The sequence below is a fragment of the Hydra vulgaris genome, chromosome 04 (genome assembly GCF_038396675.1).
Source record: "Hydra vulgaris chromosome 04, alternate assembly HydraT2T_AEP".
Taxonomy (NCBI): domain Eukaryota; kingdom Metazoa; phylum Cnidaria; class Hydrozoa; order Anthoathecata; family Hydridae; genus Hydra; species Hydra vulgaris.
The window spans coordinates 40,435,001-40,457,275 of NC_088923.1; the positions used below are offsets into that span (position 1 = coordinate 40,435,001).

Below are 22,275 nucleotides of genomic sequence, written 5' to 3' on the forward strand. Positions count from 1 at the left end.
CTCAAAGTTAAATTTTAAATAAACATGTTCCGAGGCTATATCAAAAATTTGCACAAAACGTAAGGTAAACTTTTTTTTATATCACAAGTAGAGTGTAGTAATTATTTTTTAATAAATGATATATACAACAATATAATTTTATGTTGGGTTTGGTATTTGAAAAAATAATCTTTGCTTTTACAACAAAATCACTAATAAAATAAAAACTTTTAATAAATTAAGTAGACTAATGCAATTTTTTTATTTGTTATTTGCTTTAAGTTCCATTATAAAGTTGTATTTTCTCATTTAAAATATTTTAATATATATATATATATATATATATATATATATATATATATATATATATATATATATATATATATATATATATATATATGTTGTCAGAAAGTTTTTTCCGTTATTTGTTGACAAAAATTAAAAATTAAAATGCAAGACTGGAATTTTTTTTTTTAATAGATAGACTGCCTGCCCCAACCAAGCCCTCAGTCGATGTAGCAGCACTCCCTTGCGAGTCAGGCTAAAAGATAGTAGATGTAGCAGCACTCCATTGTGAGTTAGGCTATTTGTCAGTCGATATAGCAGCACTCCGTTGCAAGTCAGGCTATTTATCAGTCGATGTAGCAGCACTTTGTTGCGAGTCAGGCTATAAGATAGTCCATGTAGCAACACTCCGCGCATGATTTAAAGTAAAAAAAATAAAAATAAAAACATTTTATTAAAAAAAATAAAAATAAAAACATTGTTTATATTGTTAAAAACATTCAGAATGTTTTTAAAAACATTCTGGTCAATTAAATTTGCGTTTTTGCGGTTTTTTAAAAAAACAATTAATTTGTAATTAAATTAATGGTTTTTACTTTCTGACAACACGCAAATGTTGGACGAAAGTCAAAAGTAATTAAAAGTGACGTATTTGTTGGCGTAAGAATCAATTTTTTCCTTCCGTGCTTCCCAAATGCAACAATCTATATATATATTTATATATATATATATATATATATATATATATATATATATATATATATATATATATATATATATATATATACATATATCAGGGCTCAAACTAACCTAAAAAAATCTAATCGCGATTTTTTGTTGCTCGTAACCCCTTCTCCACTTTCGCCGGAGGGGAGGGAGCATTATTTATTTTAACTTATTTACAATAACATATATAATAAGTCTCATTTTTGCATAAGATGTAATAACTTTTACATTCAGCGGTTGTAAAGTAGCTTTAGTTATAATTTACATTATTACTATTATTATATTGCATTAAATCTAACGGCTGTATTTTTGTAAAATCAATGAACTTGATTAATTATTTCATTTTCTATTTTATTTACATATTTTAAACTGTTTAAAACAACTAAAATATTTAATTTTCTATAAATTTTTAACAGTAAAAAAAAATTATTTAAAACTCTAACAAAACAATCTATAAATTTGAAACAGTTATAAAAAACTATTAAAAATGAAGAAAACATCGTGATAAAATGTTAAAACTTAACATTTTCACGAAAACCCGCACAATCACAAACAAGAATGATAATTAAATTCTTATTAAGTAAGTTTTCTTATCTAAGTAACCTTATCAACTTCCCATGATATTTCTATCTATTGCTTTTTCATTCAATGTATTTTTTAATAAAAGTTAGCGTTCACTTTTTTTATTCAATAAAATAAAGCGAAAGAAAAAAATGTGTCTAAATAATAGAATCTTTTACGATCTAATACTTTTTTTATTTTTGATTTAAGTTTTGTTAAATAATACACAATATTAAACTTTTTCCATAACGAGTCAGCGTCTTTTACGGCCATTTTACGTAAACCACGCCCGATTGAAGTATTATGAATAACATGGTTAGATAATGAAACTGAACCTAATGTTGTTTGTTGATGAATTTGTGTGGCCTCTTTATGTTGCGCACTGCTTAAGTGCAATGCCAGTGAATCTTTTTTTATTGATATTGTTCCTGGTTTGATCCAGGTCATGGAAAACAATTTTGTTTGACTTATCAGTTTTTCAAATTGTTTACATAAACTGCATCTTAATCTTATAACTTCATTTCCATTTAAATCGTATTCTAACTCGCAATTAAAATGTTTTCCCCACTTTTTAACTGTAGATAATCTGCATCTGTGGTCCTTATTTGCACCCATTTATTGCTATTAATTTAAAATTAGCAAGTGTACTAACAAACTTTAAAGTTTTTTTTTAATAACTATTTAAAGTCTATATTGCCTTCCACTATTCTTCGCAAAATAGACTTATAAAAATATCATTAAATTTGTTCATAATGAATGAGCTAAATTGGAATAAAGCCCTTGAGAATTTGAGTTAAGAAAACACTTTTCAATCAATTAACTTTTATTTCTTTTTTCAATCAAAATCTTTTATTTCTTGATTTGAATAGATATTTAATGGTTTGTTTTATATAAACTTTTCCTTCAATAAACAATCCGTCTTTTTCATGGATTTGAACATTTTTGCTGATTGATTTTATAAATCTTTTATTTTTCTTTCTTTTACTTTATGCTCCGCTTTTAAAAAAAGATTATCGTTACAGAAGTCACTGCAGTTTTATACTGTAAAAGAACACTAAATATTCGCGAATAGAGTATTAATCTTCTAAAATAAAAAAAGAATAATCACGAAAAAAAGAATGATTGCGAAAAAACAAATTTTAAGAAAAAACTAATCGCGAAGGTGCGAAAAGTAATTGTGATTTGCGATACGCTTAATTCGAGCCCTGTATATATATATTGTTTCAAAAAAAAGTGTTTCAAAAAAAAGTTATGCCTGAAAAAAAAGAAGAGCCCTAGCTTATCATCTGCCCAGACCATGATTTAGTACTTAGGATTTTTTTATTTTTTATTTTTGAAAATCCTAAGGGTCCCTCCAGGGGTTAAAAGGGGCAATTTTTTTAACATTTTGTACCATTTTTAAAACAGTTTGGAGGAGGCTCTATTCTCCCCCAAAAAAAAAATTCTAAAAACTGTTTTAAAAAATCCTAAATTTAGGGTTTTTTGGATTTTATAAAACCCATAAATATTAAACAATATTTTTTTGAAATTCATATTAGTAGGTATATTTTCGATTAAGTTTTCGATGCAGTACTATATTAAATTCACTTGTATTCAGCTTCAGGGTTTATTCTAGGAAATAATAAAAAGAGAAGGCCTGGGAGTGAATAATAAGGGAATGATTAATTATTTTTTGTAATGAAATATTTAAAACAAAATGGTTTTTTCTGAAACTAAAAGGAAAAAAAAATTATAATTACATTATAAATTATAATGTTGCTCTAAATTCTAGATAAAAATCATTGAATTTCCAAAATTCTGATGGTGTTTTCATCCATTGAGTTTCTGCTTTTCTATGTCTAAGCATATCAAAAACAAGCCACGACTTGTCTGTTATTAATGGAGCAAAACAAGGAGGCTCGCCTTTACTGAAGTTAAGGCTTTTTAATATAGCTTGGTATTTTTTGGCGCTTCAAAGGGAAATTTTCATTTGGACATCTTTGTAAACTATACAGTTTCTTGGCCATATCACTGGGTTCCCTACATTCTTCATCTACTAGGGCGAAAACTACCAAAATAAGATCCAAATACCAATGTCTGAGAATAGAGCTCGCAACAGCTTAAAGATCGTTAAATTGATCACATTAGTAGAAAACTGAATAGCAGCTAATTTTTGAATATATATCCATGTTCTCGGTCGCATTATTATTCTTTTCAGCTCCTTTGTTTCAGAATCTATATAGTTCCAACTTTTTTTTAGAAATTCAAAAAGTTTGTGTTCTGGACCAGAAGTTTCGTTACTTGGGTAAAGATTCCAGAAATGAGTTATTTGTCTCTCAATTACAAGATGTCAACATGCAATCAGCAACAGTGGGCGTTGAATCTGTTGAACCAATCTCATGCAAGTACCTTGCCATCTTCCTGTATTTTCTAAAGCTGTGTCGAAGCAGAGACATTTAACTTTATCTCCTAACCCAAAAAACTCTATTAATTCAAAAATAGCTTGCTTTTGATTAACCCCTGAATTAGACTCTATTAGAGAAATGCCAAGTAGTTCTGCTTTCCCATCAATCCTTACCAATACTGCAATTATAACTTTTTTTAATTGCTTTTCTTCTGTCAATTCATTTATATTTTTCCATCAAAGAGTATCGTCATTAATGAATCTGATGATACTACATTGTTTTTTATATATTCCCTTTTTTCTATTGCTCCGGCAGATATTATGTTCTCTGCAGCTCTATAAGATGTAGATTTAGAGCACTTAAAGTTTACTACAGAACCACCAGCCATGACAATAACACTCCTAGTCAAAGCTGTATGTTGGTGGGGTGTTAAACCCTCTCCCACTGCTGTATGAGAGGTAGAGTGAAGTATATTTTTAGGAAGAAGAACAGAATTTTGAGTATTAGGAATCTCGTTAAAATCAAAGTTGATAACTGTTTTCTGGCCTAAATTGTTGCTCATGTGACTAGAAGAACTTAGATAATCTAAACCATTTTTATTTAACTCTGCAGATAGCTCTTTTTCTAAATTTGATTTGCTTCTTTTATTTCTTCCTACAGAATACTCATACCTTTTATCTTTTTCTCCAAGACTTCCTTTCCTTTCCCAAAGCTGGTCTTTTAAGAAAGCAATATCTTCTTCCTAGTCTTTCACTTTTCTTATTTTATCTTAACATAACATCTTAACATAACATGAGGATGTTCTCCAATCCAAAATACTTTATTCATTTGTTCTTCAAATAAATATCTTTTTTTTTTTTAACTTCAGCAAGATTTGTTCTTTTTCTTTATCTTTTAATTTCACCCACTCCTTAAACAATTTCTCAACATTATTCCTTTAAAAAATAATATTTGCTTGTATAAAGATTTATGGATTAAACTGATTTAGAGTTCAATGATAAAACTTACCTAAGCTTTTGTATTGTAAACACTTTAAATCCACCATGTATCTAAGGATCCATTAGTTTAGATAGTATGCAGCAGTCAGACTTATCAACTGGGCAGTTAGGTATGAAAGAGAAACTTTTGTTTGGACAACCTAATAAGTACTTCACTTTTGCTTCACATTTGATTTTCTTTAGCAGTTGCAAATTTAAATATTAATAACTAAAAATATTTCATCTAATCTATTACTTTTAACTTTTTTTTCGGTGGCATTTTAATAATTTTTTTGTTTTTAATCTGAAAAACAAAGTTTAATCATATATCATATATTTCAATAAAACATCATTTACTGAAAAGATTTAAAATTTTATTTAAAAAAATATATAAATAAGAGCAGCATAAAAATATTTGTTTTGTTTTATATTTATGGATTTTTGGGTTTTTTAAAACAGTTTTTAGAATTTTTTTTTGAGAACAGAGCCTGTTTTATTTAGATTAACTAGGTCTTTACAAACAAAAATATGAAAAAAAATTTGAAAGTTTTAATGTTAAGACATCCTCCAAACTCTTTTAAAAATGGTATAAAACGCTATAAAATTGCCTCTTTTACCCCCGGAGGGACCCTTATTATTTTCAAAAATAAAAAATAAAAAAATCCTTAGTACTAAATCATGGTCTAGGCAGATGATAAGCTAGGGCTCTTTTTTTTTTTTACATGACTTTTTTTTGAAACACCCTAATATATATATATATATATATATATATATATATATATATATATATATATATATATATATATATATATATAAATATACATATATATATATATATATATATAAATATATATATATATATATATATATGTATATATATATATATACTGTGTGTATCTCTAAAAATCAGTCAATAAATGTATAATTATTGCAAACATCCTTAAACATTTCAGTAGATAAATATCATATCTAGTTTATTATACATGATTTATGTTATATTATTATGATATTATTCATGATATATATTATATATAGATTGACAAAATATTTTAAAACCTAAATCTAAACTTACTGACGAGTGCAAGACCGTTGATTCTCTACATTTATCCTCGACTTTAAGAACTCTAGTATAACAAAAAATTTTTATATAAAAACCTATTTAACGCAGAAACAACATTCTTTTAAAAATCAAAGTAGTCTGGCACATTTTCTTTATTTGAAAATAAATTTGAAAAATTTTTGATAATTTTGATGATGAAAACTTTCTGTTACTTTAAAATCAAAAATAAAAAACCAATAAAACTTTTTTGAATAAATTTTAAAATGAATTAATTAATGAAAGCAAACAAATACAGAACAAAGCACATTAAACTTAATAGCAATAACACAAAATAGTTAAACCTGAAAAAGATATAAAAGTCTAATCAAAAGTAAATGAGTAAAATGGGTCAAATAAATTAGATACGAATTTTTTTTTTTAGAAAATTTGAGAAGTAATTTTTTTAGTTATTTAAAAAACTTTAAAAAAATAAATAATATAAATAAAAAAATAAATAATATAAACTACTTTAATCTCACATTTGGGGAAAAGTTGATGACAATCATATCAATTAAAAGTACAACCAATGAAACAAATAAAAAAATAACCAATAATAACAATTAAAAAACAAACAATTAATTAAAAAACATTTTTATTCTTATAATGAAGTTGTTGAGAGGTTTTGGAGATTACTGAGTTGTTAATTGTGCGGCACTTTTTGGTGCAATAATATTCAAAGCTTTTTTTATATTGCTTTGATATGTATCTTTGACAAAGCCAAAACTTGCATTTTAAATATTTGCACCATTAACTATTTTGAAATGTTAAAATTTTGTTGAACGTCACAACTTACACTTAACTTAGTATGGTACTGTTGTTAGAGTTGCTGCTTGAATTATTTGCTGCTCATCATCAAGCATTAACATTCTGCTTTTCTGCTATTTTGCTGATCTCTAGACTATTTTAAGTTTGAAACACTCCTCTCTGAATCTTGATATGCCTATATTTTTGTATTTCAACATGTTAGATATAAAACATTTGTTGCAAAACTGCTGCAACCGATTAGGGTTATTGCACTTGTTTTTCAACTTTGTTATGAACTTTATTTAGAACAGAAGGAGTTACTATAATATTGATGGTTGGCTGCAGGCAAGTTTTGAATTTATACTATACAACATAAGTTGATGCTAGATCTCGGTGTAGATTCACATGGCAGTGGCTGAGATGAGTGCAGTAACTGGTGCTGGTGGCACTGATATAAATTCTGAGTATTAAGATAAAACACTATTGTAAAGATAATAGTGTTTAAAACTTATTAGAGATTTGAAATTTGACTGATTTTATTAATGCTAAGTGGAAACAAACTGATATTTTCAGTGGATATGTTGTGCATAAAAACTTCACTAGAGAAGTTTAGCTTACATTGAACTAAAATATTATAATATATATTATAAAACTTGTTTCAAATTACAAAATTTTGTTTTGCATAAGACTGTTAAAGTACACTGCATAAAACTTATTTGATATGGCAATAAATATCAACTTTTATTGGCTGTAGAATGTGTGAAAAATTAACTGGCAAGCAAACTAACAAATTAACATTGGCTACTAATTAAAAATTAACATTAAAAAAATAACAAGCTTTTGATGTAAATAATCTTAAAAATAAATTAATTACAAATAAATAGCAACTTATTTTTGTTACTTTCCTCAGTATTGAGAAAAACCTATTTTATAAAAACTAAAATTAAAAATTCAATTCAAACATAAATAATATATTTTCTTAAGAATAATGTTATAAAATCAAATTGCATATTAAGAAGTTTTTTAATTTTTGTTAAATTTTTATGATTTATAAACAGTTTTTTACTTGACTTGTATCAAATTTTATTGCTCAAAATAACAACTACCCTAAAAATAAGAAAATAAAAACAGTAAAAAAATTACACAAATGTCAAGAATTGCTTTCATTAATACCTGCTTTGTTGAACTCACTATGCAGTGTTGATATACAAGGCAGTTATTTCTTGTGTGGAAAAAGTAGCTCTGATTGATGTAATACAGACAAAAACTATAAAGCTCAAATTATGACTCAACTGGTTGATAAAAGGTTTGTACTTATCTCTCCCTTGTGTAATTTTTGTAAATTCTTTTAGATATCACAATGGGAACTCAACATTGATAATGGCATAATACATAATACACAACATTGATTAACGGCATAATACATAAATACATAGCATTACAAGATGTACATTCTTAACCAATAGGCATATCAATTTTTAATGATTCATTAAATATGTCCTTTAAATTTTACATATACTTTGGTTAATTCTTTTAGAAATCACAATGGAAAGACAACATTGATAAATGGCATTACGAGATGTATATTCTTAAGCAATAGGCACGTTAATTATTAATTATTCATTAAATATGTCCTTTAAATTTTGCATATACTTTGGAGATTCATTTATTTATAAGTTACTTATTTAGGTAACAAAGTTTTTGGAATTTTAAAGTATACAACTTTGTTTTACAAATATGTAGCAAAAAGGTATGAAAATGCTTTTTATCCTTTTTTTGCTCTATATTATATTGGTTATTATGTGAGCTTGATAATGCTTGGTAAATTTTTTTTTTTTGGTACGTATGCTTGGTATGTAAAATAATAAAGATTCCTTTAAGATTAAAAACACATTAATTTTAATGTGCAATATGAAATTAGCCTACTTGTAGTAGTTCAAAACAAATATTAATTGTTGGTTGGTAAGTAGAAGTATTTGGTGGACTATTTTGTAATGTCTTAAAATTTTGAAAATTTGAATTAAAAAAAAAAAACATTGATTTTATGTTCAATTTTTTGTTTGATTTTTTGTATGTTGATAAATTAAGTTATAATTTACCATTTAAGTCAACATCAGTTGAGGCAGGAAGGCTGACAATTGTCCCCTGATGCTCTTCAATATTAGTTGGAAACATTACAATTAGATTGCCATCTAAATTTGGTCTATTCCTAAAATCAACAGCAGAAGGAATAGTAGCACATGTTGTTTCTTTAAAAGTTTTTCGATCAACTTGATTCTTTCTATGCAAACCAACTACATTTTTGTTTGAATTATTTTGTTTACTTAAAATTGGTGTATTATTCATTGATAAAGTTTGATGTTTTTCTTTAATAATCATTCTGTAGTTTGTCCATGTGTTGCTAGATGGATTAACTTGAGTTGAGTAATTCCTCCAAACATACTAATAGAAAAAAAAAATTAACAAGATTTAAAAAATATGCCCAACAGTCACTGTCCAACCTGTACTATAAATGACTTGAAACAAATCTAACTGCTTCAGAAACGAAAAAATCGTATTAAAAAACAACAGAAATTACTTGAATAATCAAAGCTGCAGGATAACGTCTTCGATTGAAATGCTTTTTCTTTTGATTTTGAGCAACTTTTAATGCAAAACCTGAACCCAAAATTCCCTGAAAGATTTTAAACAAATACTATATACTTTGTTACAATTTCTCATAATGATTATTATCTATTAAACTATCATTATCGCAATTATTATTATTATAATTATTATTACTATTATAAAAGTGTTATTATTATTTTAATCATAGTATAATACATAACCTAACCAAATAATAACAAGATAGCCAAATATAATACATAATAAATAACATTAAAACTAATTGTTACATTTATTTATATATTTAAAATGAATATTAAAACTTACCGCTGGCAGTGCAAAGAACGCTGTACCAATAAAAGCAAACACAACAACAATAACCTTTGCAATCCAGCTATTAGGACTGAAATCTCCATAACCAATTGTTAACAAAGTTATCTTGGAAAATTAAAATCTTTAATTTAAAAATGGATGTTAATAAACTAAAGTAATTAATGTATGATTTGAAAAAAAAAAATACAAAAAAAAATTAAATAATATAATTTTAAATAACGTAGTTATACTTTGTAATAGCACCGTAGTTAGGGCATATCATAATCTGGCAATATACTCAGGACACTATCAGGATTTTAGTTGTTTTGTTCAGGATCCTAAACCGAGTTTAATTTATCATTTCACTTTTAATAAACTCTTCATTTTCTGAAATGCTTCCATATTTTAGTATAAAATTAGTGACATTTCATCGATGACATAGTTAAGGCTACCTTGTTACCCAAACCATTCTTTTGGTGAAAACCAAAAAAAAAAAAAAATTAAACTGATCTAATTATTTAAAAAAAAATAAAAAAACCAAACCAAAAATCTCTGAAAAAACTGATCTAAAAGATTTGAAAATAACAAAAAACTTATCAAATAATATATTTTAGTTATTTAACTTGAGAATTTTCAAACCTAAAAAGAAAAAAAAAAAATTTAAAACTTATAAAAAAAAAAAAAAATTAAAAAAATTTTTTTAAACCTAAAAAGAAAAAAAGAAAGAATAAAAAAAAGACTTCAGAAACTTTTGCCATGTTTATACTTCATTTTATTATACTTAAAATATAATAAAATAAGTTATTATAAAAATCAGTGTTGTCATGAAATCATGAACATATGCTGAGAAATTTTGAGAGCTTTTAAATTCATGGGTCTTGTAAAATGTGAGTAAATGAAGCTTTTTTTTTAAAGTAGTAATTTTTAACAAGATATTTCAGCACGCAGTATTCCAAAAAAAACTAAACTGTGCTCAGAAATTGGTTATTTTTGAGGATAACAGCAAAAAAGAAAAATATTTTAGGGTGGTGGAAAGTAATGCAGTAATTCTATCTAATTATGCACAGAAATACTTTTGTATATTTGCAACTTTAGAGGGAGTTTTTACTACTGTAGGTAATGTCCTCACTGCCAACAAAAATTACGTTGGCGGTTGAGAAGATTTTTATGTTGAGAAGATTGAGAATGTTGAGAAGATTGTTTTATAAAACAATAAAAAAATAAAAATTAATTTATAATTTTCTTTAATTGTTTTGAAAATTTGTCATTCTATACTTTTTTAAAAAATCTCCAAAACAACTTTTACAATCTAAGTAAAAGTTTTTTTTTTTATTGTAAAAGTTTTACAATCAAAAAAAAAAATTATCCTAGCAGATTAGAAACTTTTATTCAGAATAAAATTGATGCAATACTTTTTGTATTACAAATAAACTTTTGTTTTTTAATTAAATAAAAACATATAAAATTAAAGTTCTTAATTTTATTTGGAGTGAAATTCAGATGTTTAAATCATATTAAAAACAAATTAACACAAATCATGTGAATATATGGACAAAATAAATTCCTGCTAAACCAATCATTATGATTGTGTAGATGTATTATTTTGTTTAACCAATCATTATGATTGTGTATATGTAGATGTATTGCTTTTATAACTGCATAACATACTGAATAAGAATATTTTATAAATAGAAATAAATAATTATATTTAATATATATATATATTTTTTTATTAAGTACAACCAAATAAATAAAAATTTTTTCAATACTTATTTTGCTAGAATATAGACCTTCATTACAGTTTGGTGCGAATGTCGACCTTTATTATAGTTTGGTAAGAATGTCGACCTTCATTACAGTTTGGTAAGAATGTCGACCTTCATTACAGTTTGGTAAGAATATAGGCCTTCATAATAGTTTAATAAGAATCTAGAGCTTCTTTACAGTGTGGTAAGAGTGTAGACCTTCATTACAAACTGATAAGAATGTAGACCTTCATAACAGTTTGATAAGAAAGTAGACCTTCATTACAGTTTGGTAAGAAGAATATACTACTATACATTTAATATAATATAAAAAAAATGAATGCTAAAATTTTTTGCTGAAATAAATCTCCTTATCTAAAATAATAGTCCTTTCCAAATCCTCAATTCTGAAGCACACCCAGACACAAATGTGTATGCATGTATGTATATGTATGTGTGTATAAATATGCATAAATGCATACACTTGATTATTATTTTGCAAGCAATTAAATAATTGAAAGGCTTACCATTCCAAAATAAATTCCTTCCCCAAGATTTTTTATCTTGTTTGATGAAACTATGGAGTCATTACTTTCAGCAATATAAACCAAAAATGAACACGCTGCAAGTAAAATAAAACTCAAGTACCAACAAGTCATCAATTCCTAACAAATATACAAAAATAACTTGACTCTTGAATATTTTATTTATCTACAAAACCTCAATTAAATGTTTTCAGTAAAATAAAACAAAAAAAGTTAACATAAGATAATGCCTTAAGTAAAAAACCTAAAGCATTTTCTGTTATTAGTTTTTGTTCTTTAGCATTATAAACTTGTCTTAAGATTTTTTAAAACTCTCTAGAAACTAAGTTTGGTAACAAAAACAAAATTTGTTAATCTGAGAATAATATACCTAAACTTCAGAAAATAAGTTTTTGTAGCAATTTCTTGCAATAATAAAAAGACATTTGTTCTCATTGGAAACAAATAATTACATTTAAAAATATCAATTTCACAAGAAAGTTAAAACCACGGGGTAGAGTAAAGGTAAGAGTGTAATATAAGGTAAGAGTGTGATATAAGGTAAGAGTGTGATATAAGGTAAGAGTGTAATATAAGGTAAGAGTGTAATATAAGGTAAGAGTGTGATATAAGGTAAGAGTGTAATATAAGGTAAGAGTGTGATATAAGGTAAGAGTGTGACATTAGGTAAGAGTGTGATATAAGGTAAGAGTGTGACATTAGGTAAGAGTTTGATATAAGGTAAGAGTGTGACATTAGGTAAGAGTGTGATATAAGGTAAGAGTGTGACATTAGGTAAGAGTGTGATATAAGGTAAGAAGTATAATATAAGGTAAGAAATACAATGAAAGGTAAGTGTGACATTAGGTGAGAACGTAGAAGAAGTATGAAATAAAAGTTATAGTTAGATTGCAGCATGATTCAAACCACTTAAAAGAGAATAAGGAGAAACTTAGCTTGGGTGAGAGACAAGACACAAAGTTAAGGAGTGAGAGTAAGTGATTAATGTAGTCTGGGGAAGAAGGAGAGAATTATAGAACAAAAAGAAAGATAAAAATAATTAAAGTGCTACTACGTAAAAGCACATAAAACACTTTGTCATAGAATTGAAACCTGATTTCACAAAAAATAAGTAAATTTATAATTTTATGCATGACAAGGCCATCCTGGTCAAGTATGCAGAAATTTCTTTGTGAATTAAAAAATACTAGTCATCATTACAAACATTCAAAGATTTGATCCCTGTTTAATTTTAAAAAATAGTTTACTAATGTAGATAAAATACTTAAAGTAAAATATTATAAATAATACTTATATTATACTTCGAATATTGTTAAAATATTAAAAGTAGCGTAAAACATTTGAAAAATAAATGATGCCCCTTTGTTTGTTTGTTTTGTTTCTGATTTAATGAGTTATTTGAAGTCGGTTTAGATTGAAAATATAAATTAATAATAATTTTTTTTTTTTTAAACGCCTTCGCTTTCAACAAGGGTACAAGCAGTTACTAATTAAAGTTGGAAGTTACTGAAAGAGAAAAGATGAAGATTGTAGAGCAAGATAACGTTTGACGGGTGATTTAAAGGATTGCAAATTATATGAATCAGGAAAGCAAAATGAAGGAAGTGAATTCCAAAGAGCTGATGTACGAGGAAAAAAACTAGACAAATTAGCATTTTTGGAGCACTTAGGAACAGTCACAGAAAAAGGATGAGACTTAAATAAATGACGAGTAACACAAGAATGAATTTAAGTAGATTGCACAAGAGACGCTAGCTCTTTAGAGCAGTGCCCATTATAGTATTTGTAGAAAAGAGAAAGAGAAGCAACATTACGACGATGTGAAAATGGTTGGAGGTTGGCTGCAAGAGCAGGTCCAACTATGTTTACAATGTGTTTTTGCACCTTGTTTAAAAGAGAAAGGCCATTAGTTGATCCGCCCCAGATATGGCAACAGTATTCCATACAAGGCCGGATTTGAGATTTATAGAGATAGAGAATAGAATCCGAAGTAAGAAAGTGACAAGCTCGATAAAGAGATGCAACCTTAGCAGATGCTAATTTTGCAACTGATTTGATATATGGTTTCCAAGAAAGATTGGAAGTAATAGTTAATCCCAGAAGAGGAAGAGTAGATGACTCATCGAGTACATCACCGATCATAAATATAGGAAGATCAAAATTATTGCGATAACGATTGGCTGAAAAAAATTGAGTTTAATCTGTATTGAAGTTCACCAGCCACTGTGAGCCCCATGCTGTAGCAAAAGTGAGATCTTTTTCAAGCTCAAATGCCCCCTCCAAGCAATCAGAGAGTGTTGGTTTCTTATCACAACAAGAATAAATGGTAGTATCATCAGCAAACAATGCCACCTTAGATGTGAGAATATCTGGAAGATCGTTAATGTAAATTAAAAAGAGTATAGGGCCAAGGATAGAAACTTGAGGAACCCCTGAAGTTACAGAATAAGAAGAGTGCTGTCCATCGAGGACAATTTTTATACTACGATTGGAAAGGAAGGATTCAATAATCTTAAAGATGTTGCCAGATACACCATAAGAAGAAAGCTTATGGAGAAGACCAGCATGCTAAACTTTATAAAAGCTTGTGAAATGTCAAGAGCGATGGCCTTAACCTCTCCACCTTTATCTAATGCACGATAAAACCTATCGGTTATTACTGTTAGAAAATCAGCTGTAGAACAAGAAGATCGAAATCCATATTGATGGTCAGAAAGTAAGTTATTAGATTCAAGATGAGAAATTAAGTGTTTGTTAATTAAAGATTCAAAAACCTTGCTTATGATAGAAAGAAGACTAATGGGACAGTAGTTAGATGAATCAGATCGCTCTCCAGAATTTTTGTAGATAGAGATAACAGATGCCATTTTCCAGCAGGCTGGAAATCAAGACTCTGATAAGCACTTGTTGAATAGTTTTGAGAGTATAGATGACAGCTCCGGAGAACACTTCTGCAAGACAATAACAGGTATGTTGTCCGAGCCACAAGCTGTAGAAGAGTCTAGGCAGGAAATCACTTTAGATACAGAAGCTGGAGTGATACGAATGTCAAGCAATGGATGAACCTGTTTGTTGGCAATATCAGGTTGAACGCAACTAGTGGAATCCAGAGATGATATTGATGAAAAGTTTTTAGCAAACAATTCAGCTTTGTCTTTAGGTGAGGCGAGTACTATTAAAGATTCTCCAGAAGTCGCAAGAGTCTTATTTTTGAAATAAGATATGAGATTTCATGACCTGGGAATAACAGGCTTTGGCGTTAGACAAAACCTTTTTACAATGGTTTCTAGCAGTAATAAACAGACGTCTGTTTTCTGGAGAATTGTTTTGGTGATAAATATGGAAGTAACGGTTTCGATTGGCAATCGCAGCAGCACAGTGTGAGGAAAACCATGGAGGAGAGTGAGGCTTGACCTGAAATCGTCGAGAGGGAACAAAAGATTCTATGCCAGTCTGAATCCACGAAGTTATGTAAGAAACACATTTGTCAACAGGAAGACAAAAGATTTCTACCTAAGGGCCATCACGAAGAAAATCACAGAAAGAATCCCAGTCAGCTTTACTGTAGTTGTAAGAGGTACGATAATAGGGGGATTTAGGTGATAAAGAAGAATGCGATAATAGCTTTAGAGAGATCAAACTGTGATCAGAAGTACCTAAGAGTGAATGTGGAGAAACTGAGCAATGACTAGGATTAGAAACAAGACATAAGTCGAGTAGAAAAGGTAAATGATTCAGGTTGTCAGGAAAGCGAGTTGGAAAGTTGACTATTTGAGTTAGGGATTGTGAAAGGCAAAAGTTGTGGGCTTTAATGCCTGCAGTGTCACTGACACTAGAGCCAAGCCATTCAGAGTGGTGAGCATTAGAGTCACCGACAACAACTATATTAGCTGATTGTTAAAGTGGTTAGGCCAATATGATCAGAAATAACATCAAAAAGAGTGCAGTCTTGAGATGGAGAGCAATATAGAACAAAGAGAAAGGCAATAGAGTGAAGTGGTGCTAAACGAAAGCACATGAAAGAATAGTCTGTGGATTCAAACCTAGTTTCACGACAAATGGGTGAATTCTTACGAATGTAAATGCCCAGGCCAAGCATGTGACTATTGGAGTGTTTACGAATTAAAGGAAAATAACCATCAACACTAAGAACTCAAATTTGAAATTATTCAAATGATTAATACTGGGCTCAATTAATACAAAGCCAATTAATACAATACAAAGTGATTAATAATAACAAAGATTAAAATATGACAAATGGTTCTATTTTTTCAGCAAAGTTTTATTTTCAATTCAATTTTGTCTTTTATTTGTATATTTTATTTTAATAATAATGGCTGACTTTGTTAAGTCTTATTCTACTTTTCAACAAACTTGGAAGAAATATGTCAAAATCATTTTTAATTTAATAAAACACAATATCTTAATAGCGCATATCTTAGTAGTTTGTTATGGTAATTATGTGTAGAGCATGAAAAAAAAAATACACAGATAAATTAAGAAACATGCTTAAAAGAAACAGTTGTTTAAGTTTTCTTGACTTTTTTTGTGATATAGATATTTATTTAGATTTATATAGATTTATTTTAACTGTTCTAAGTCTAAAATTATTAATTTTTATATATTTTTGTTTCAGAATTAGGGTTTCTGAAAAACAGTGGTTTTCAAAAAACAGCTGTTTGCTGATCCTAATTTTTCAAAAAACAGCTGTTAACAGCTGTTTTACTGTTTTTTTAAAAAATACAAAGAAAATAGTAAATTTATGTACTTTTTATTTAAATACTATATTGTATGACTTTTCTTACATGATTTGTTATAAAAATATTTAAGGAACACAAGTGCATTTAGTGATTTGTCCGATAATTGTGATCGAATTTTTGTACAGTAATTTGCGCATACTGAAAAAACACGCTCAACGTCAGTCGATGTTGGTTTAATTGAAAGTAATGCATTGTAAAGCATTTGTAGATGCTCTGTTCGTTTGCCTGTATTTTTGAAAAGGACAAATTCACTTTTTAACCATTTGAATTTATCTTGCCCCAATATTTTTGATGACTTTTCTTTTTGAAGAAGCATGTTAAGTTCATCTTGAAGCGATAAACTTTCTTGCTCGGCATCGTTAGACTCTGTGACTGTCATTTCATCATCATTTTCCTCGTTATTGATTCTAAAGAGGCGAGATGCAAGTTTTCCAGCAAAAATCAAAGTGTTTTTTGAACGATCCTTCCACGACGGTGTCGTGGAAGGATCGTTCAATGCATATAATGGTCTTGCGGCTTTAATTTTTGCACCAACTTATACAAGTGTAGACCAAGATCTTTGCTCAAAATTTTCCATAACATGGATTGACAGTGTCAATTCCTGCAATCAACAATGAATCCATAAATTTGGATCCTCTTCCACACTTTTGTTTACAGCAGTGATATTCTCTTCAGTTTGCACACTCCTTTGACGAGTTGATGTTATTGAATCCTCTATAGAGAATGTAGTAAGAAATCTATCTGCAGTTTGACGGATTGCTTGCTCAGATGGGCGATTATATGCTTCATAAAAATCATGAAGTTGTCTAGAAGTTGCCAGAATTGACGACTTATTTTCAAAGTAAATTTTAATAATTTCGTAGTGTTGTTTAAGCGTGAGTCTATTCATGATTATTTGCTAGAAAATACTGAAACAAATAAAATAAAATTTTTTATATTAAAATTTACAATTTAAAGTTCTATCAGGCTTAAAAAAACAACCTTTACATATATATATATATATATATATATATATATATATATATATATATATATATATATATATATATATATATATATATATATATATATATATATATATATATATATATATATAGATATATGTATATATATATATATATATATATATATATATATATATACATATATGTATGTATGTATGTATGTATGTATGTATGTATGTATGTATGTATGTATGTATGTATGTATGTATGTATGTATGTATGTATGTATGTATGTATGTATGTATATATATATATATATATATATATATTTATAGAACATTGAGCACTCTATTTGTAGAATACACTAACATAATTTATAATTTATATATTAAGCTCCAGGTTTATACTTGTTGAGCACTCTTAATTGTATTTTACATAAAATAAACATGGAAACTAACAATTTTAATTATTCCCTAAAAAATATCCAAATCCCAGACAAAAAAAGTTATACCATTTCTTTAATTGAAAAAATAGAACACTTTATTAAAAGAATTTGTTGGAAAGCCCATTTTTATCCTAATTCTGAAGAATTCTTTTCATGATTTTTTTAATAACTAATGTAGTTGATGCAACTTCCTGGTTGCAAAATACTACAGTTATTACATAATTAATTATAACAATTCCCAACTTCCTGTGAAATAATTTTTCTATAATTTGAAAATTTTTTTATGTTTAGACATTCTTCCTGATGAACCTACTGATGGTGAAACACAGTGTTGAAGTAATCAAAAATTAGATAAGTGTTTTTACTAATTTATTATTGCTCTAATCTTTTAGAACATTGAGCACTCTATTTGTAGAATACACTAACATAATTTATAATTTATATATCTATTTATATATATATATATATATATATATATATATATATATATATATATATATATATATATATATATATATATATATATATATATATATATATATATATATCAGCTCTTACAATTATGGTCGGCATTTGGCAATGCCAACCTTAAAGCGTTCGAAGTTGGCAAAAAATTGCCGACCTCATTCCTATATTTTATGGTTATCCTTTTGTGTCAATTTTTTTTTGCCAACCTGATGCTGACATCTAACAGCTTAAGATCGCACACTGCTATTATGCATTTATGCATTCTACTACCATATAATACTATACTATATAACATTATATTATATAATATTATATAATATTCTACTTCCATATAATACCATATTTATATCATTAAAAGTTAAATGATGTCATTTGCCTATTATAAAGTACTGCATTGTAATTTAATTTAACTTGAAACCATGTTAAAAACCATTTTTAATGTTTTTAACATTTAAAAATTCAAGCCATCTTTCAAAACCAAATAAAATATCTTTAAATTAAACAATATTGATATGAAAAATATCAATGAAAATTAAATATTTTCAGGAAAAAAAAAAATTCTTTATTTAAAAAAACTTATACTTCCAATTTATTTCTTAAACATTCATAACACAAAATTATTGTCTTATGTTCGCTTTCTCACAATTTAGTTGTTTTTTGTTTACTACTCGTAAACTAGTTAATGATTTTTAATTGAGGTTGGTTTTGTAATCAATCTAAAAAATTTATAATGTTAAAAAGTGATTACATACCTAAAAAAATCATCTTTTTATAAACTTGTTATATTTGGTACATAAAGTACTAAAAAAATTCTCTAAAATAATCTTGCTTGCATGACTTATCAGACAATGCATTTATATACAGTTATAAGCACTTTTGTATATCAGCATTATTGTAACAAGATGAAAAAAAACTATTGACTTAAAACTATGAATAAAAAAAATAGTTGAATTTAAAACGGTACATAAAAAGTAACTTAAATTAAATTTGATAAAAAGAATTTTCTTTTCTTCAACATAGTTTAGAAATTTTATATATAAAATTTTTTTTTGCTTAAAACAATGAGTTATAAATTAAAAAAAAAAATTGAAATAGTTTTAATAAAATAAATTTTTTAAAAACGGAAAAAAGAAAAAAATTTATTAAACTATGTTTTTTTATGAAAAAAAAAACTATTTCACAATTTTAGTGAAAATTAAAAAATTAACAATTAATTTTTTTTTTTTTAAATTTCACCTCCCCAAGTCCATGAAGGCCACTTCAGTTGAAGAGGCTACTTTATTTGTGGTTACAACTTATAAGGCAAGCGCTCTACCACTACACCACTACCACATGATTACCGCCTAATGTTTTCTGCATAAACTATTTTAAAAGACTGTTAAAATATTCAAATGAAAAAGTTTTGGCATATCATAAATGGTTTAACTGGTAGGTAAAATCGCTATTTCAAAACTATTAAGGCATTGCTGGATTTAATTAACTCAAGCAAGACTCAAATTTTGTGTTTAAAATTGCCAACTTTTTGTGTGAATTTCAATCACATTTAAGCTAACATTCCTGCTGACATTGAGTCTGAAGAGTAATTTTAACAGACTGCCTTTGGATTAAATGAAAGCAAATCCAATTTGCTTTCACTTTGAATTAAACTGTGTGATAGAAGTCTTTATAACCATAGCTGAAGACCCTGAATTTGTTCTGGATTCGATCCTGCAAATGGAGCATTATCTTTTTTTGGGCATTATCGACCATCTTTTCAAGAAGTATTACAGTGTTTGCAAGAAGCAAAATATTGGTATGTAGCCCTTTCATGGTGTAGCCCTTTCATGGTGGTCAATTTTTAGGGAACACTGTCAACCTCAACTCTTAAAACACATGCTGTTTTAAACCAAATTTCATATTAGATAAATAACTTGACAATTCAATTGGATTATTCACTGAACAGGAAATAGAATCAATGCATTCACTATCTAAAGACTACTGAAAAAGATACAAGAGAGGCAAGTCTCATCCTTATTATTGATTCGAGTTTTTGCAGTGCACTGTTGACTTCAACAGCAAACATTTGTAAAGTCATCGAAAAGACCATTTAAACATAAAGTATTAATAAAAAATTATTATGCCATTGTGGTGCAGTGAAAACATATTTTCTTTGGTACTCTCTCTTTTGAAATTATTATAAAAAACAAAAAAAAAGCATTATTTGATACAATAATTTTTAAAGTCTGGCAGACTGTATTTACTTTCATTGAGTCATTTATGCTCCATTTGTAATACAAAATCATACAAATTAACTGTTGCTACTTTTTAATTACTTTTTCAAATATTTTTTAAATTAGTTTTTTGCAGTGTATTGTGTTAAAAAATTTTAATAAACATTTATTTTATTTTAATATAAATAAAAGCAAAATAAAATTTATTATATTAATTTTTTGATAATAATATTGATTTTTGAGATAAGCTCTGAATTTAGATTTTTACATAAATTTACAATCTGAATTTACATATTTACAAAATATTATAAATTCATATTTTATAGATATATAGTATATATACATATTTACATTTATTTATATTTATAGATATATAGTATATATACATATTTTATAGATATATAGATATATACATATTTACAAAATATTATAAATTCATATTTTATAGATATATAGTAGTTGATAAATGATAATGCACTACTATAAAAAAAAGAATCAAGCATTTAAAACTTGTTTAATTTATCATTACCAGCACCATCATAATTATTTACCCAGGTTTTATGTTTTTTATATTTACATTATAGCACTAAAAACAAGTGACTTAATGTTGCTGTTGTTATTAGCATTATTATCATTATTATTATAATTACAAAATTACACATTATTATTATAGTCACAAAATTAATCTTAATAATAAGTGCATTTTTTATTCACAATAATGACAATTAACTGATAAAGTGATCATTTTTATTAGTTTTCGTTTTTAGATCGTTTTTAGATTGTTTAATTAGATTTAATTGTTTTTTTTAAAAAACTACTTTATTTACATAGCAATAGATGTTTGTTTTACATTTTTTGTTGCTTATTTGCTTAATTTATTATTATTATTTTTTTAGGTAGGGGGGGGGGGGTCATTTGTTTGTTTCTTTGTTGCTTTTTTATATGTACATACATATTTAAATAGGGAGAACATGAAAGGAGTGTACATACATTAATTGGCTAAAATAGGTAGAACATGCATGGAGTGTCCATATATTGAATACATTGAATAAAAATTTTGGTTTGGGCAGGAATTCTTTATGTCAACCCCAAAATTTTAATTAAAAAATAAAAATATCATTAAGCTTTGTGAATGGCAATTTACTACCATCCACAAAGTAAAATGATAATTTCAAGTGGTAAAATGATAATTTCAAGTGGTAAAATGGCATTCCAAGTGGCAAAATGCCAAAGTTCATTAAGAAAAATAACCAGATTTTACCCAAGTAAATTCTAGTGAAAAATGATAATTACAGTCAGAAATGACATTTTCACAATGAAAAATACCATGATTAATTTTATTATTATTATTGCTATCATTTCATTATGAAGTTCTAACCCACCATGCTCCTTAAAATTCCACGCTCAACTTATTTGAAGAGGTTCGTACTTTGGAGATAAAAGGTTGAGAAAGGGGTACTAAGTTTATAATTTACTAAAACTAAAAT

At 26.9% G+C, this 22,275-nt stretch overlaps 1 protein-coding gene across 2 annotated transcripts in view; it reads right to left on the reverse strand.

The window, feature by feature from the left end:
• Positions 1-22,275, reverse strand: part of LOC101235969 (potassium voltage-gated channel subfamily KQT member 2) — a 63,258-nt gene that overhangs the window by 13,038 nt on the left and 27,945 nt on the right. For both annotated transcript variants that reach the window (XM_065796347.1, XM_065796346.1), the window contains exons 8-12: positions 11,944-12,081; positions 9,687-9,797; positions 9,334-9,429; positions 8,855-9,197; positions 5,985-6,036 (exon numbers count right to left, since the gene is read on the reverse strand). In XM_065796347.1, the coding sequence (XP_065652419.1) occupies positions 5,985-6,036; positions 8,855-9,197; positions 9,334-9,429; positions 9,687-9,797; positions 11,944-12,081 (740 nt within the window). The remainder of the gene's footprint in view (positions 1-5,984; positions 6,037-8,854; positions 9,198-9,333; positions 9,430-9,686; positions 9,798-11,943; positions 12,082-22,275) is intronic.